This window comes from Telmatherina bonti (assembly GCF_933228915.1).
Source record: "Telmatherina bonti genome assembly, chromosome: 13".
Classification (NCBI taxonomy): domain Eukaryota; kingdom Metazoa; phylum Chordata; class Actinopteri; order Atheriniformes; family Telmatherinidae; genus Telmatherina; species Telmatherina bonti.
Genome location: NC_136611.1, coordinates 17805408 through 17822692, shown reverse-complemented (window position 1 = coordinate 17822692; position 17285 = coordinate 17805408). Strand labels below are relative to the sequence as shown.

General features: G+C 37.8%; 1 protein-coding gene across 1 annotated transcript in view; it reads right to left on the bottom strand.

Annotated features, from left to right (window-relative positions):
- Positions 1 to 12330: 12330 nt before the first annotated feature.
- The window catches only part of ntrk2a (neurotrophic tyrosine kinase, receptor, type 2a), a gene marked incomplete at its 3' end in the record, with an annotated part of 83054 nt that continues 78099 nt past the window's right edge, over positions 12331 to 17285 (bottom strand). Inside the window, exons 18-19 of the mRNA XM_079251911.1 lie at positions 14661 to 14819; positions 12331 to 12516 (exon numbers count right to left, since the gene is read on the bottom strand). Of these exons, the coding sequence (XP_079108037.1) occupies positions 12331 to 12516; positions 14661 to 14819 (345 nt within the window). The remainder of the gene's footprint in view (positions 12517 to 14660; positions 14820 to 17285) is intronic.

The window sequence follows — 17285 nt, the reverse complement described above, 5'->3', positions numbered from 1 at the left end:
TCTAGTGTTGAAGTCCCTCCCTTTCCGTGTAAAGCTGCCTATTGTTAATTTGTTTCAAGGATTTGTAAAAGTGTTCTGCCAATTGTAGATTTTCTCGCTTTTTAAAAAAACGTTTCCTGAAATATAAATTTGTTTCCTCAAATAGGAATTTGTTTTCCTATTTATTTTCCCCTAATGTTTCCTAGAAAGGGAATTTTTTTTCATTTAAATTAGTTTTTTTCTTTAAATAAAAATTGTTTTTTGAAATTGAAACTAGTTTTTTATATTGTGACTTGGTTTTCAAAATGTAATTTTGTTTTTGAATTTTTAAATGTGTTTTTTTGACATTTTAATTTATTTTGCACTTCCCAGGCACCATAAAAAACTGTGTCAAGCATTAGAAACAGCAGTAGCATAATAGCTAGGACTAGGAGTGAAGCTGAGTTTTGCATTAAGTCTAGATAGATGTTACGAAAGTCCCCCTGTCTGAGTTTGTCTTTCTTTCTTTCCCTTTGTTTCCCTTCTCACCCTGTATGCAGTTTCTCCATTTTACTTGTCTTCTCGTTCAGCCTGTACCATCTCTCTTTCTCTGTGCGTCTGCTCCCTTCTTTCCCATCTGCCCTCATGCCACAACAAGTGTCTTATATTTCCAATGATGATTTAGCTCATAAATCTTGATAAAGCCACTGGCTGTTCCGTTTCGGTGGAACAAGAAACCCTCGCAGGAGAAGGAGGAGACTGAAGATGAGGAATGGCTCTTGTTCATAAATTTGCCCTGTTTTTCTGTGTTTTCTGCGGTGTCCTCTGGGAAAGAGCATTCTCATGTATTCAGAGCACCTTTTTCAAAGAAATCTCTGAAAGCTCTGCAAAGCTGTAGTATGTAATCTGACCTGTAACTTGTGACACAATATTTCTTTGTCTGTATGTAACAAATTATAATTTTAATTTTTAACTGCACTTCTTTCAGTTTTATATCCAACAGTTTCTCTCATTTCAGATGATTTGTCAAAAAGGGTGGAATTTGATGTTCTCCCTTTAGTCACACAACATCATGCCATCATATTAGCTATTAGCAGTAGCTTGGTACCAAATACATGGAAGGCATATTTGTAACTTATCAGCATCAATGATGAAACAGAATTATGTATTGTTCTATACCTCATCACCTGACAGGTCATTCATGCTTTCATTCATTCATTTCCTAAGCTGTGTGCTCCAATTAAGGGTTGCAGGAAAGCTGGAGCCAATCCCAGCAATCGTCAGGCGAGAGGCAGGGCACACCTTGGACAGGTCAGCAGCCCATCACAGGGAGTGGATCATGTCACCTAATAAATCTGAACCTCCGGAGCTGGAACTGGCTGGTAAATTGCGTTGCTAGCTTCCTCTTGTCTTTATGTATAGTCAAACCATGCAGCTAGAGCTGCATTGCATTTAAATACTAAGCATTGAACAGTCACATAAATCATAGTTTGAACTATAATTTATAGCTTATGAACATAATGTTAGGTAATTGCATTCATACTTGTGTATAGCACATTATTGTTTTGGCTGTGCTCAACATGCTTTAACTAGCCAAGAGTGTGCAAACACAGACACAGATAATAGGCTGATTACTGGTGGCAATTTACATAATGAGGTTTTGTATCATTCAGAACAGCCGTTATCTGTAAAATACAACCAAACAATGTTAAATGAAGAAGTTATTCTAGCTTAATTATCCACGTTAATCAGTGACAGGCTTATAAAAAGGTACAAGCTGACATTTATTGAATCGTTTTGATTAGATGGATGACTCTGGTTAAATATAAACTGTATTTGTGTAGAAATAGTCTGACAGAAAAACGTGTGCCTCATTTTCTTTTGTTGTTGTTGTTGTTGTTATTTGTGGTTTAAAAATAAAAGCCACTGACACTGGGTCAACAGTGCCTCTGGGTCCTATAGTTAATAAACACATTGCATTTCACTGTTTTGCTGATGATGTGCAAATTTATTTATCCCCCAAAACAGGGCATTGTTCTGGCCTTATTAGACGGCCTCCAGGACATTCAGTCTTCTTAAATGGCAGCCTAGTTCCTTAGCCTGATCAAAGATAAAACTGAGATTTTAGGTAACCTCAGTTCTTCTGCAAGAAACCAGGGTTTTATCTTTATACCAGATTTAAGTTCAGCAAACAGATTAGCTTGGTGGTCAAAACAATTGACCATATACTCTTGGCTAAGGTAGAGCCCTGCCTTTTTCAACCTCAACTGGAGGCAGAGATGGATTTTATTCTCTTACTGTAACAGTATTTATATAGGTCTTACAAGTCTTCTGTCAGTCAGTCATTTTCTGATCTGCCTAGTCCATTTAAGGGTCACAGGGAAGCTGGAGCCTAACCCAGCAATCATTGGGCGAGAGGCAGGGAACACCCTGGATGATTCGCCAGTCCATTGCAGGGCAGTCTTCTGTTTGGAGACTTCAAAATATACAAAGCATTGTTGCTCTTTTGCTGAAGCTCTTTGCCCACAACAGCCCGGTTCTTGCCTCTTTGCACAAGCTTCCTGTTGATTTTAGAATTGATTTCTGAAATTCTTTGATTGGTTTTTAAATATTTGAAAGGTGTGTCCCGTTTTTGTATCAGCTCCTGCAGCCTTACTTTTATAAGGTCTGTTGGTTCTGGCAGCACCTAGGGCTTGGTTAAAGATCAAGCCCAGAATGTGGCCACAAAGCTTCTTTGGTTGTCCCCCCCATTTAAATAAATAAATAAATAAATAAATAAAATAAAATAAAATAAAATAAAATAAAATAAAATAAAATAATAATAATAATAATAATTATTATTATTATTATTATTATTATTATTAATAATAATAATAATAATAATAATAATAATAATAATAATAATAATAATAATAATAATAATAATAGTAATAATAACGATAATATAAATTAAGTGCCCTGCGATGGACTGGCGAGCTGTCCAGGGCGTACCCTGCCTTTTACCCAAAGTCAGCTGGGATAGGCTCCAGCTCATTCAGCGGTTAGGAAAATGAATGAATAAATGAATATAAATTAAGCACTTTGCAGTTTCTTTGTCAATATTCAAAAGGTAAAACATGTATTGATAAAAACATTTTTATATAAAATCTCTCCCGGCAGCATGTATTAGATCTTTGCTATTGAAAATACACATCAAGTATCTTTGAGTACTAAACACAAACTATAAAAAAATTTAATATAGTCATGTTATTCTTGTTAAAGTATTAAAAGATGGCATGATTCATATGAATCTTCTCATTTTGTGTGTTTATTTGGAAGAGAAAACAACCATGAATCACTCACAGAAATAAATGCATGCATTTCATGCAAATGCTGTGATTTACATGATGTCATCATGCAGGTGCAGCAGTTAGGGATTAACGTCTAATAAGTACTTGTCACTGCCCTAAACATCCCTAATTGGTCCTTGTTAAAAAGCAGCTCTAGCATGCCTCGTCTCTGCCTCCACTGAACCCTTGCTCTGATAGCTGCTCATGCTTTTGTAATTAAGGCAGATTTCTTTCTTCCTGTTTTGACATTTTTTGGAATGACTCTAAAAGATGTTGTCATTAATGCTGAAATAGTAGCTGCATTACTTACAGGAGTGGACTGGGACAAAATAATGGGCTCTGGCATCTTGATCCAGAGTGGCCTGTATATGATCATGAACACCACAGATCTTTGTGGCGAATATTGATTATGCAACTACTTAAAACCACTGAAACCAACCAGTGAATTAGTTGGAATCAGTGAGGCTATGAAGTTTAAACACTTTTGTTATTTTGATTTATTAATACAATATAAATCTATATCCCATCACAGTGAAAAACACAAGAGAAACATTTCCTATTTAGTGTTTGAAGGAGAAAGGAAATAGAAAAAGCAGATGGAAGAATTGATGGATCGGATGAAAACTGTTCCTGGACAAAACGTAGAAATGGTGTCTGTGTCTGCTGCCTGCTCTCCTCTTCCCTGGATGTTGTCTGAAACAAATTAAACTAAAGCTTTAATGGATTTTATCTTTTTCAAACATAATGATTCAGTCAGGTCCAGAATTATTGGATTCTTTGGTTGTATCAGGGTTACCTCATGGACCAATGTGTAGGCTAAATAATGATAAAATCTTAAAGTATTTTATTTCTATACATTGTCCACTGGCTTGTACACTGAAGCTGCTTCCACCATATATTTATCCACCATATATTTATCCAACTATCAGCCTACAACCAATAACAAACAGAACAAATTAACACAAAAACTTGCTGAGTCTCTTACTGTTGATGAATGATCATTAAATAAACTATTTTCTCAATTTCAACTAAATCTTTTAGTTATTGGATACATGAAATAACTAAATTTAAACTCTGTTGTTTCAACCAATGGACTCAACCTGGAACCAGTTAACATGAACAGTAAACTAGTCAACACAACCAGTGAAACAGCTGTTCTCATGGTGGAAACTCTGACATCATCAACTAATTTTAGAAATGAAACAAGCAGTTCATCGGATGTGTTTTCATGGCTTCAGGATGACTTTGTAAACAGCTAGTGTGGTCCCCGCTAACTGGCTCGTACGGCTAAGATTTACTGGGTTTAATGGGTCTCTTTACTCTGAACAAAATGTCAGTGAAGTTAAAGCAGTGCAGCTTTTATCACACCTTAAACCATCATCATCCATGGCAGCTGATGAAGGTTTTTTTTAATATTGTGCATTTTCTCTGCACCTCCTGTCCGTTTACTCTTGTCATCATTACAGGTAGCTGCATCCACTAGCCAACAGGGTATAAAGTATCTGATTTGTTCAGCCTGGTGTCAGTTCAGAAAGAGCCAACAGGTTGCAGATCAACCTGTTCCATGAGGTGGTCAGGAAAAAGAATTCTGTGCTGACTGTATGAATGAATTACTTGTGAACAGCGAACACAATGAAAAGGGTGGTGCTTAAAATTTTGAGCCTGAAACTGAGTGTTATGGACCACTCAGACCAATAAATATACTGTGTTGGACATAAAAAAACGTGTTGGCACACCGCAGAAATGCCTGCTATGCCAGATAGCCAGTCTTTCCCTGATTACTGATTAGATTACTATTATTCTTCTATTATTGAAGCTTGATGTACTACCTGCTTAAACACATAGAACTTTGGACAGGGAACAATTTGTTTCCCACAGTGGTTTGTGATGGTGGTCACATGATGTCTGAGAACACACATTTTTTCCTTGGCTTTTACTTTATAGTTACACAGGTTGTCTCATTCCTTATTTTGTTTGTTTGTTTAAAGTTTTCTGATGTGTTGTTGTCTATGTTGTGGAGCACTTTGGTCAACAAAGGTTGTTTTTAAATGTGCTCTAGAAATACATTTGACTTGACAAAGGATCATCATAAATCAAGAATCAACAATCCTTCACTTGTCATCTCGGGTACTTGAAAACTTTAAGCGCCACTCACAATATTTTGGGAATAAATTGCATTTGGAAGCTTTTGGATTTTCATGTCCAAAAACTTTTTTTTTTTCAGGTAAAGAGCTTAATGTTTACTGTGGTTGACATAGTTTGTTTGGTCAGTCTGAAAGAAAACATTATCATACATGTCATATTGTATCATATCAGCAGTTATTACTGCCACAATCTGTCTGATGAAAAACCTATTTTTTTCAGTGTAAATTGTATATATTCTGTCTTAATTACCAGTGTGTGTTGTTTACCTGCTGTTAGCATCCCTGGCAATGCTGTAAGAGGAATCCCTGCCAGTGCTGTCCTTGGCAAGGTCTCTTTTCTATAATGAGGTTTCTTGGGAGCACATGAGCTTTTTCTCATATGGGGTTGTCATTAAAATGTATAATTTACATGTCGATATGGTGCAGCCTTTTGACACTTTAATAATTAAGTGCTTCATGCAAATTACTTTTACCAGGCTTTCAAAGACATGCAATTAAAACCCCCTGCAGTGTAAAATCTGCCAGCCAATGCTACCGGGATTTTAACCTTCAGTCTTTAGAATGACGTATTTTTCATTTGACACTGAAGCTGATACATTTTCTTGCAGTGGGATGTAGCAATACAATATTAACTGGAAATCAAACACAATTAGGTGAGAACCTGCAAACTTTTCTCATTTGCATACAGCTTGACTTTGACAGGATTCTGGTGTTGTTTTATGTTCAGCAAATCTGGCAACATGTTCATTTCTGATATTGGTGTGTTTTAGACAAATCAGCCCAAGAAACAGAAACGGTACCCCTGCTTTGTGTGTGACGGGAACACAATTTTGGTAAAACTGTTGGGCAAACATGTATAAAGTGGGAGATTGGTGTAACCTAAATGTTTATGCAATTTTTTGCAATTAGTAAATATTGCTAAATTTAATACTTTACCGTTCTTGTGAAGTCTTCTTTTCCTCATGACAAATTTTTTAAGTTTGCAAATTAGGTAAGCAGTGAGACCCAGGGTGTAACAGTACAGCCACCAGACAAGCTGCTATGATAGAGATTTTAAATAGGATTTACAACTCAAGACAGGAATAAATTTTTAGAAATGATTGACCAAAACTCCACGCAGCTTCATAAGAAGGACATCAGTTCTCCTGTTTGTAGAACTCTGTCAGCTTTCTTTTAACTTAGTGGTGTTTGAGTGTGCCTGCTGATTTAAAATGTTATGTATGCGGCTGAAGCAGTGAGTGCAGAAATTCTGTGCTCCAGAGAAAGCGCTTACGACTACTCTCTTTTCTTACACTCATTTAAACACACACAAGCAGTCAGCTGGATTGGAGTAATTTCCGTTCCTCTACATTCTCCCCACACAAAGACAACCCTGACACAAAGGTGAATTTTGTGCTGCCTTGTGCATTTCTCATTTCCTATCCATTGCTGTTTTTATTAGTAGATGAATTGCAGACAGAGCTCTGTGTAAAAAGAACATTTCAATTCAGCTGTTGTTTAATTGCGTCGGGGATTTAGGCAAACCCCCCCTGACCAATTTGCTTCTAGATTTCCCAACAAAAAGCCCTCAGCTTGCTCCTAATCTACAAACCAAGCATTTTTTGTACTTAAACAATAGTGGATTTATGTTGAGATTTATAGAATGGGTGAGATTTAGCATTGCCGAAACACTACAGCACTGTCAGTTAATCAACTTGGTAATATTTCCTTTCAGTGTATTTGATGTCTTCCTCTTTTTCTTGAAAAGCTTCTTAATTCTTTTTGTTTGAAGTTTCTCGTTCCTGTTAGCAATGGATGGCTTTCTCTGACACAAACATACGTTAAAACAGATGCCCAAACCTTCACCTTGAGTAATTCATTATTACCTTTAATCTAACCTTAATTCACATCTGACCCTTTGCACTAATCAGGCTTTTGTCTCTCTGAGAAGTGCAGGTCAGGACAAATGATTTATGGATTTTTAACAGGGTTAATAGAGTGGGAGAGATGTAACATCACTCAAACATTTAAGCTCTATAAACTAATTTAATTAGGGAGTATTTAAAGCAAAAAATATTCTAGTGATGTTAGCAAAAACTATACACACACATCCAAGCATACAAAACACACATTTTTCAGTATATTCACATGCAGGAACTTGGATTTGACATAACACTTTTTATTAATTACATTGTATAACAACAGACTGGTCCACCTTCAGAGAAAAGTCACATGTTCATCATTATTACCACCATGACTTACTATGACTATTTCCAACACACCACTTCATGACTGTACAAGTCCTTTCAAGGATGTGTTTGTTTGTGTGTGCATGTGTGTGTTTACCAGCAAAGCACAGTTGAATGATGTTAAAACTTTTAGTGCTGAATAACCCCCTGCAAAGACAAACATCAGTGGCTTCATTAAAATGTCATAACCTTTTAATTGCTTGTGTGCTTTGCAATACAGATGATCCTTAAAATTTTATGAGGAATTTTTCTAGGCAACATTTTGACATCTCAGTCTTAACATAGTGTCTTGTCCTATGGCCAATAACCAAATATACACAAAATATCCCAAAATTCTCTTTTTATTCCATCACCTTGTCAGCAGTGAAACCTTTCAAATTAAAAAGACAAGTACCACAAAACAAGATATGTTGTAAAAAGCTAATCACAGTTTTATTTTACCTTTCAGTTCCAGAGAAGAAGTTTTTATGATATAATTATCATTTGTCAAGGCATCGAGGCTCCAGAAGGATCTAAGCACAAAAGTATTCTCAGAGATGACCTTTAATATATATCAGCTCTATTAACTCAGAATCAGATGTTTGGGTTGTTGAAAAGGGGGATTTAATGTGATATGGATCACAACACTCTGATGCATATCTACTGTATGTGGAGCCTGTTTCAGTCCACCGTGTTTTCACCCGAACTACATTAATGCAAGGCAGCAGAGAAATATCCGATAATATTGCTGATGTGGCTGTGTGTGGAGAAGAGGGCTGATTTCGGAGTGGTAAATAAAGTAGCTTGATTGATTTAATAAATCTTAGCTGCCATAAAACCCACCACAATCTTGCACGACTGGATAAAGTTATTCATCATGTATTGGTAAGCAGCAACAACAAATCGGTTGCTGATTCCAGTGTTGATTCTCACTGCATTTGAGCTTGGATTTGACTCAAGGTGAATGCAGCCTACAGACCTCCTGACTCACCGCAGCATCAATCAGGCTTTTCCACACACATACACATGCACACACATACCAAACACAGTCCCAACAGAATGAGCGAATGTTGCTTAGCATCCTGGGGGCTGCTGTGTGTCATTAGGTGTATCCACTGAATCCCAAAAAGCTTCCTATCTCAGCCCTCCACTTCTAAAATGAAAGAAGAAAATCGTACTATCTAGGTACTGACACTATCTTGGACACAGCAGTCAACAATATGTATTTCTTCCAGCAGCTTATTCACATTTTTACATGTATTTCTGTTCATTCCTCTTGCTGTAATTTATGTATAGAAAAAAAAAGAAAGTAAAAATAGCACTTCTAAAGACCAGAGTTAAAGACTATCACATACAGTATAGGCAGCATAGAAGAGGAAAGTTGGTTGAATAGTCTATAATACAGTAGGTCACTTGATTAAGAGAGAGAAAGAGAAAAGTCTGTGATTGTCAGTCCCTCCTTGTTTGAGGTGTCCAGTCACACAGCAGATGTTGTTTTTTCCTTTATTCCTATCTGTCTTTGACCAACATCTTTGATCAGAGGCATTGAAGCGGAGAAAATTGGTCTGTGATGGCCAATCACGGTGACGAACGTCCCTCTCTCAGTTTTTTTCCCACAACCGTCAAAAAACACTGTCCGACTCAACGCAGTTCGTTCTTTAAAGAAAAACATAAGAAAAAAGAAAACACAGCAGCTACGCACAGATCGTGCCACCAGCTGAGAAGCTGCTTCAACGTACACTGCTCTTTTGACATCAGAGGTGTTCGTACGCACTGTGTTTATTTCTCACAGTTTTTTCCAGCTCACAGGTCCTCACACACCCTGCCCTCTGTTATTGCACAGCGATATTGTGAGGCAAGTTTTGTGAAACATGTTTGACAATGCTCACTCCGTGCAAGCTCTATGTGACTGTACAGCAGGGATGGATTTTTAGGACCTTGTTAGCACACACTGTAAATGCTGCAGTCCTGTACTTACACAGGTGACTTACATCATTTCTGCAGTAAGACAAGCTCAGTTTATAAATGTGACTAAGTGGTGAGATATCCATCACTGCTGTAGATCAAACTATACATGAGGACAGACTTGGTAGCTGTTTAGAGGGAGCATGACATAAAAATACATATAGACTCAAAAAAAATTTTTTTTTTTTTTACATGTTTTTCAAAAACATAATCAACGTAATCAGTGTTGAATCGTAGTTCATGATTTTGTTGCTAAAGGCAACCTTAAATAGAGAAATAAAGGTAACAAAATGCTCTTAAATTTCTAAATAATAGTACCATAAATCAATAAAATCAACATTTTCAAATTTACAACATCAATATCACCAAGTGCTGTTGTCAATAAACAAATTACACCTATAAATCCAGACTGATCCTGTTAAAATGGCAGGTAATGAAACTGAAGCGATAATGACTTTTGTTAATTCTGTAATTAGATTATGCAACAAGTAAAATGAAAACCAAACTTCAACTGTGTTTTCTTGCATGCATGTGGTCTGTATATACAGTGTGTCTGTAAGCAAGAGCTGTGCTGTAAGTGAGTGAGGTGGTTCTCAATAATGGGGATGTGCGGTACATTACCGAGTTTATTGTCAGTGTCAACTGTTGCTGGGCTGCCAGTAAAATGCATGTGGAGAATGTGTGTGCATGTGTGTGCGTATGTGTGGTTAAGGGCAGCCATAGGAATGTGATGGGAACGTGATGTTGAAGTTGTGGCTTACAGAACATCTGCTGGCCACAGCGATGATGGAATCCTCACTCTTAGTTTTTCCCAGAGGACATTCACACCTCCGTCCACCTCACTCAGTCATCCTTCTTTATGTGACCCCTTCCTACCATTATGCTCTCTTTCTTCCTACCTCATTGCTTCCATCCTGATGTCTTCCTCTCTATTCCTTCCCAATATGCATTATTACCCTCTGCTCGTATTTTTCGTCATCACTGCTCCTCATTCTGTTTTCTTCTTCTTCGCTTCTCCTATCCTCTCCTTCCCTCCATCCTTCCTTCTCAGCCATAAAACAATAAGTCTTGAATGTCTGTGAGGAGACTGTGCTAATGGAGCCCATTAGGCTGTAATGAAATATACATTACACCATTACAGAGGACGGGGCCTGGCTAAAGCACTGCACCGCTCAAATAATAAAACATGTACAATTCAATTTCCTTCTAGACCCGTTTTGAGTGTCTTTCAGTGAGTGTGTGTGAGTGTGTGTATGGAGATGGAGGGATGATGGGATAAGGTATGTAGTGTGTGCGTGTGGGTTTCTCCACGCCCCCCCCCCCCTCCCCCCCTCTAGTGCAGATGTGGTTTTCAAGGATGTCTGAGTGCTGAGAGGCTTGATGATTTAATATGGGTTGACCAAATGAACCACACCTTCTACTATGCCGCCACCCACACATTTGACCATGATCTGACCACTCAAAACTCACTCTCCCTTAGCAACCTTTACACCCTCCCTCCCCAAACCCTCTATCTCCCTCCGGCCCCCCACCCGAAACACCAAGATCTCTTGATTGTAGGACAGCTGTGGACAAATGAATCAATTGACCTCCGACACAAGCGCTTGACATCACAAGCAAAGCATCTGTCACTTCTGGGGATTGGAGGGGGGGTTTATCATATTACCATGTGCTGTGTGACAGTGCAGTCAAGCCTGAGTGAAATAATATGCAACAGGAAAAAAATGTGATAAATACAGAATGCAGACACAACACGCTGGCATACTCATCAAAGACAGTAGCTCAGCTTCCATTGCTGAATAATTCCCTCACCCCAGCGGTTCAGACTTAGTTGGTGCTGTGTTGTTACTGAATGGTTTTTCTTTTGTTCCAGCAAATCAGAAATGATCTTTTCGTCATCCTTACTCACAGAATTTCTGGCTTTAATTGTTTTACCATATTTGTACCAGTGTCTTTATCCCCACCTGTGCAGTCTGGATGAATGTTGACAGTAAAACTCATGTAGAGTTCTAAGAGACAGACACAAGACAGACAGACGGAAGACTGACAGGGCAAAAGGGAAAAACACAGTGTCTTCGTGGCTCCACATCTCCCAGAGCCATTTTCTCTGAAATGTCCCACCAGTCTCATATTTACATACATCAGATTGGAGTTTCTGGAAATCCTGCCGTTGCTGCCCCTCCTTAAGCTCTGTGCATGTTCAAAGCGAGTCCTGCTGTCCAACAGGCAGCACGGGGAGGGGGGGGGGTATATCTAATTTAAAGTCCTGTTAATCAGGTTTTAATTAATTTAGCTCCAAGGAGTTTAAAGCATTTGAAAAGAAGTGAGAAGCTTGTTTATTTTTCTTTTTTTTTTCCCACTGAAGGTAAATCACTCTTCATAAATGTCTTCTGTAAGGAAGTAGGGAAGGAGTGGAAATGCACAAAGGAGAGGAAATTGGCTGGGACGAAAGGAATATGTTGAATAATTTTTCGATTGCCTTGAAGATAGCATCGCATCCTTTAAAGCGGCACCTTCCTAACACGCATGCTACCATGAGCATCACACAATTCTGTCAGAAGTGTCACAACACCCACCCCAGCTCACACACACACACACACACACACACACACACACACATGCATACAACTTTAAATACTCACACAATCACACATATAGCACAACCGTAATGCACACTTTCATCAAACAAACACATATCCAAAACTCTTCTTTGTCCTACTCCTGTGTTTAGCCCAGTATGTCCAGGTATACAGGTGAGGCTTTGGCCAGGTTGAGGAGCAGACCATGGATTTCTTTAATGTTGAGTCTCATGTGTGGCTCTCTCTGCCAGCATCCCAGCATGAGGTCATACACTTTTTTAGGACAGGTCCGAGGGCGTTGGAGCACCCTTCCTTGAGTTATACACTCTATGACCTACAGTGGGTGAAACAGAAAGAAAGAAATATAGACATCATCTTTAATATCACTACTCTTGCACCACTTTTGCTAAAATTCACCACTTGTATGTGTGTAAAGTTCAGTGAAGATGATGTAGTATCTGTTCTGTATAGCTGCGTCCCCTTGCTGCGGTGGCGTACAGTGGAAATGTCACATGGAATACATTTTTTTACTACACTCCTCAAGTCATGCGGTACTCATCCATACAAATTTAATACAATTTAATTCAGCAGCCTGAGAGTCTACACCTCACACCATGTGCAAATAGTGTTTCAGCAAGCATCGAGTTTTATATGCAAATTATTAACATGAAGACTGAAGTTTTTTTAAGTCTTCTGTATGGATGAAAATATGCTGCTAAATGAGAATACAGACAGACAGTGCATTTCATTTTCTCACAGCCATATAGAAAATATCTGTTATTGTAGCCTGCAATATAATTACACTTGTTATAATTTCCTCAAATGTTAAGCACATCCTGCTGTGTTCATTGACTGAATGCCAATTAATGGCTTTTATTACACTTCCAGAACCAGCTGTGTCTTACAAATTGCAACATATCAAGATTTCAATCTATTAGAGAGTTCTCATTTTGGCAAGCAATCAGCTACCTACCCCTCCTCATTCTGTGATTGCTATCAGTTTGTGCAAGTAGATAAGTAATTGGTGTCTAATTTTGGAACAGAACTCCATGTCCTATGGAAAAGATACTTGATCTATTTCAGATTTAGGTCAACAGGGGAGTGACCTGTGAAAAAGCAGAAAATGGATAAATGTTCAAGGAAAAGAAAGACTGTGACTGGGGCTAGAGGTTAATTACTGGATGTAACTGGAGTTGAGGGCATCATTAGATTAATTTTGATGTGGCTGGAATTAAGGTGAAGGGATTAAAGGTGGTGACATGGCTGTTTTTCATAAAGTAGATCCAGTTTTTTTTTTTTTTAAATTAGTATTATTCTAAAGTATATTTTAGCAAAACATCAAAATTCGCATTTGGTTGACATCCAGACATCCGGTTAAGTTAGTAACCTGTAGACTGTTTAGTTATTTGTAGGTTCAGTGTTTAATTTTATATCTTCTCTTCTGCTATGTTCAAGTTCTTCGCTGAACAAGAAGCTGCTGTTTTACCAAATGCATCATTCATATCTTTCACAATAATCACTGCAATTAACTGAGCAATTTTAAGATGATTTACCATTTAATTTGGTTCTGTATCAACTGGGCTAGTTTATTTAGTCTTACCTATGTTAACCAAAAATCGAGTAGTCAGAAACATCAGCTCTATCTATGGTCTGCGATAGCAGCACCCTCCACTCTGCTACATTATGAATGGTTAATGGAGCAGAACCGGCAAAACACATTGCAAGATTTCATCCCTGTTGTGTTCAAAGACAGCAAAATCATAAACATTTTGTAGAGTTTCTAACTTGGCCAAAGATTCACTGTATGCATATTTGTAACAATTGCTCACAAAACTGATAAAATATTTATATTTACTTTTACTGAGGGCTTGTTTTTCATACCTTATGGCTGCAATATCTTGTTTACCATGACTTATTAAGCTCTAAGGTAGAGCTTACAGATATGTTGCTTTGTTCTGTGTTGTGCAGGATACATCTTAGCATATGCCTGCTCTCTAAATCTGATAATGTGTTGATAAAAGCAGTTTGAAAGCAAAATGTGTTGATCCACAGCAAAAAAAAAAGTCAAAGCAGTGTCATGGTCTGTTTCAGGAGATGGTACATGTTCCTGCTGCTGTGTAAATTATAACATACATGTATATAGCATTTATAGATAATGTCAAACTCTGACAACTGATATTGTACAGTTACAACTTCCACAAAATGCTTGTAAGAAGGTAAGAGGAATGGATATTGGTGTTATATAGTGGGCTGTTATGCTAGAGAGAGAGTTTTTGAGTTTTGAGCCAAACCAGGTCAAGTGAGAACTGCTTTACACAAAACAATAGATAAAACATTACTATATTTACCATGAAATTGCTGTGTTTTAGACATGGTGACAAACGCTATTTCAGTTTCTAGTGAGATTGGGTTACTCCAAAGGCAGGCTTAGAAGGTTACATAAAATTGGCACATTAGTTACAATTGGCTGTTCTGTACCTCATTGTTAGACAGCTGATACCAAGGCTGTTTTCCATAGGTGAAGATCTCCCAGAGGACAACTCCTAGACTCCAAACATCACTTTCTGTTGTAAACTTCCTGTACATGATGCTTTCAGGAGGCATCCACCGGATGGGCAGCATGGTGTGACCTCCCACCTTTGGAAGCACACACAGATACACACACAATGAAAGTCATTATATTGTACTTTGAACAGATAAAAGAATGAAGATTTAGCTGGCTGTCAGGCACCTCTTTATCCCATTCTGTTCTGCACCATCATTCATTTCATTTGTATTGTCATGCAGCTTTTCACATTTCTCACACTCTCTGGAATTTTAATACATATTAAAATAGTGCCGCTTTTTTACTCCTCTATAACTGCTGCCTGAGGCTTTTCAGTGAATGGAGTTTGATGGTTCAGTGCAGCAAACAACATTATATCTGGCTGCAGCATGCCTTACCCTGATAATTCTGTTTAGCTCAAGGGTAATCTGTTGAAAATGTTGCCTTCTACTTCCTTGAACAAAGAAAGTATTCATACTGTGTTTGTTGTTGAGGTCATACAAAATGCAGAAAGCAATTGTCCGAGAAACAGTTATAAGACAAATGAATTGTCAGTAATCAAATATTGGCAGTCATGTGCTTTTGATCCAATATAAGTTGTTTCAGGTGGGAGTATGTACGCTGATAGTAAGTAAAAATGAATCAATCAAATAATTATTCTATTGGACCATATATTTTAGCATCTAAAACTTAATCATAGTGATGCTTAAGAGAGTAGAAATGATCAGCTAACTCCACACAGGAACTCACAGACACTGAAAGACAGCTGGTCATTTCATTAAGCTTTAATAAGAACTCTGCCAGCAGATTATTCTTCATTTAAGTAAAGTTTTTCACACACTATCTTAATTCACAAAGACATGAATGGGGTCAGTTTTGCAGCAGAGTCTGACCTTTTAATGTCCTGCAAAAAGAAAGTACACTAATGGGAAGATGAATACCTTCATCACACGGAGTTCATCAACTTGTTTAGATTTAATTTGTTTCACTAGGCCACAAAAATAACAAATAGTTTCTCTCTATAAAACTTACCCTGTGACACTGGGATTCAATCTTGTGGCACAATTACAGAAAATATATGCATTTGTTTAAAACATTCATGCATTCATTCATTTTCTTTGTTCTAATTAAGGGTCATTGGAAGCTGGAGCCTATCCCAGCAATCATGGGGTGAGAGGCAGGGTACACCCTGGTCACTAGTTCGTCACAGGGCCATTTTAGGTTCATCCCATAACAGTAAATATGGTATTTGTTTTCAATAAGCTTGTCTTGGTCCAAACTCACTATTTCTTAAATGTTTAATTAATTTTATTCTTTCGGCAGGAACATAGTTCATGTTGAACTAGAAAGGCTGGTCTACTGTCTGTATGGTTTTAGGTGAAAACTAAGACCACTTTGTGACCTCTTAGGCTGCTCATGCTTGTGTTGTATTTCCTCACGTTGCACCTTACAACCTCCTGTTTCATCTTTCTTCTCAGAGCATGAATTTGCCAACTGATACTCACTCCACTGAACTACACAGCTGGAACAATCCATTTTCTCTGGTTTATGCTCGTTATTAATGGCTTGGCGCTCACACTTGGCCTGTTTATATGTTAGTCAGCGAGTTATTTAATGGAGCCATAAAATATATGCAGTCACACAGATAGCCATCAGGTTCACTTTTAAGTCCATGGAAACATAGCCTGCTGCTATATCTGCAGCTTTTACACCTCACGAGCACATCCTTACTATTACTGCTTAAAACACCACATATGCATATTTGCTTTCGTATTTATTAGGCAGGTGGGTGCAAAATAATTTAGTATGACTGAGTTTGCCAATAGTGAATGGCCTGAATACTCCTATATCGAAATCTAAACGGCTCAAATACTATCTCAACAGATATAAAAGCTAATAAAATTAAATATGCCAACATCAAGATAAACTATTGTGCATTATAAAAAAAATGAAAATGCTCCATCTAATAAAGCTGGATCATGGAGAAAATAGAGGATTGAAAGTACATGAAGGAGAATGTAAAAAAAACTTCAGAATAATGTTTTGGTCATCGAAAGAGGAGACATCATCAAATGTTAAGAATGTCATACGGTGAAGCAGTCAGAGGGCCAAACGCTTCCAAGGACACCTCACTGCATCTCTGTCTGTCATCAGTTCATTTCCCATTTTCTCTTTGTTGTCAGGAGCTTTGTTGACAGTCTTTGCTTCTTTGCTGCCCCCTTATCTCGTTCTCTCATTCGTTCTCACCTTCCTTTAGCATTTCCCTGCCTGCTTGTCTGTCACTCTTGCTCACTGTTTCATAAATATTCATCATTTCAGCTAGACCACTGTGTGTTCCAGGAGAGCCTCAAAAAATGAAAAAAAAAAAAAAAAGCAGAGGAAGGATGTGAGCTCTCTTTAGTGACCTCCTGAAAGCTGTGGTATCCATGGAAACTGAACTGGTTAAAACAGTATGGGAGATGATGTAGGAGGTTCTTACGTGACTGACCCCACCTACTCTTTGTTACATAGAAAATTGTACCTTAATCAGCTCCAGTGTTGCCATGGAAATGAAAAAT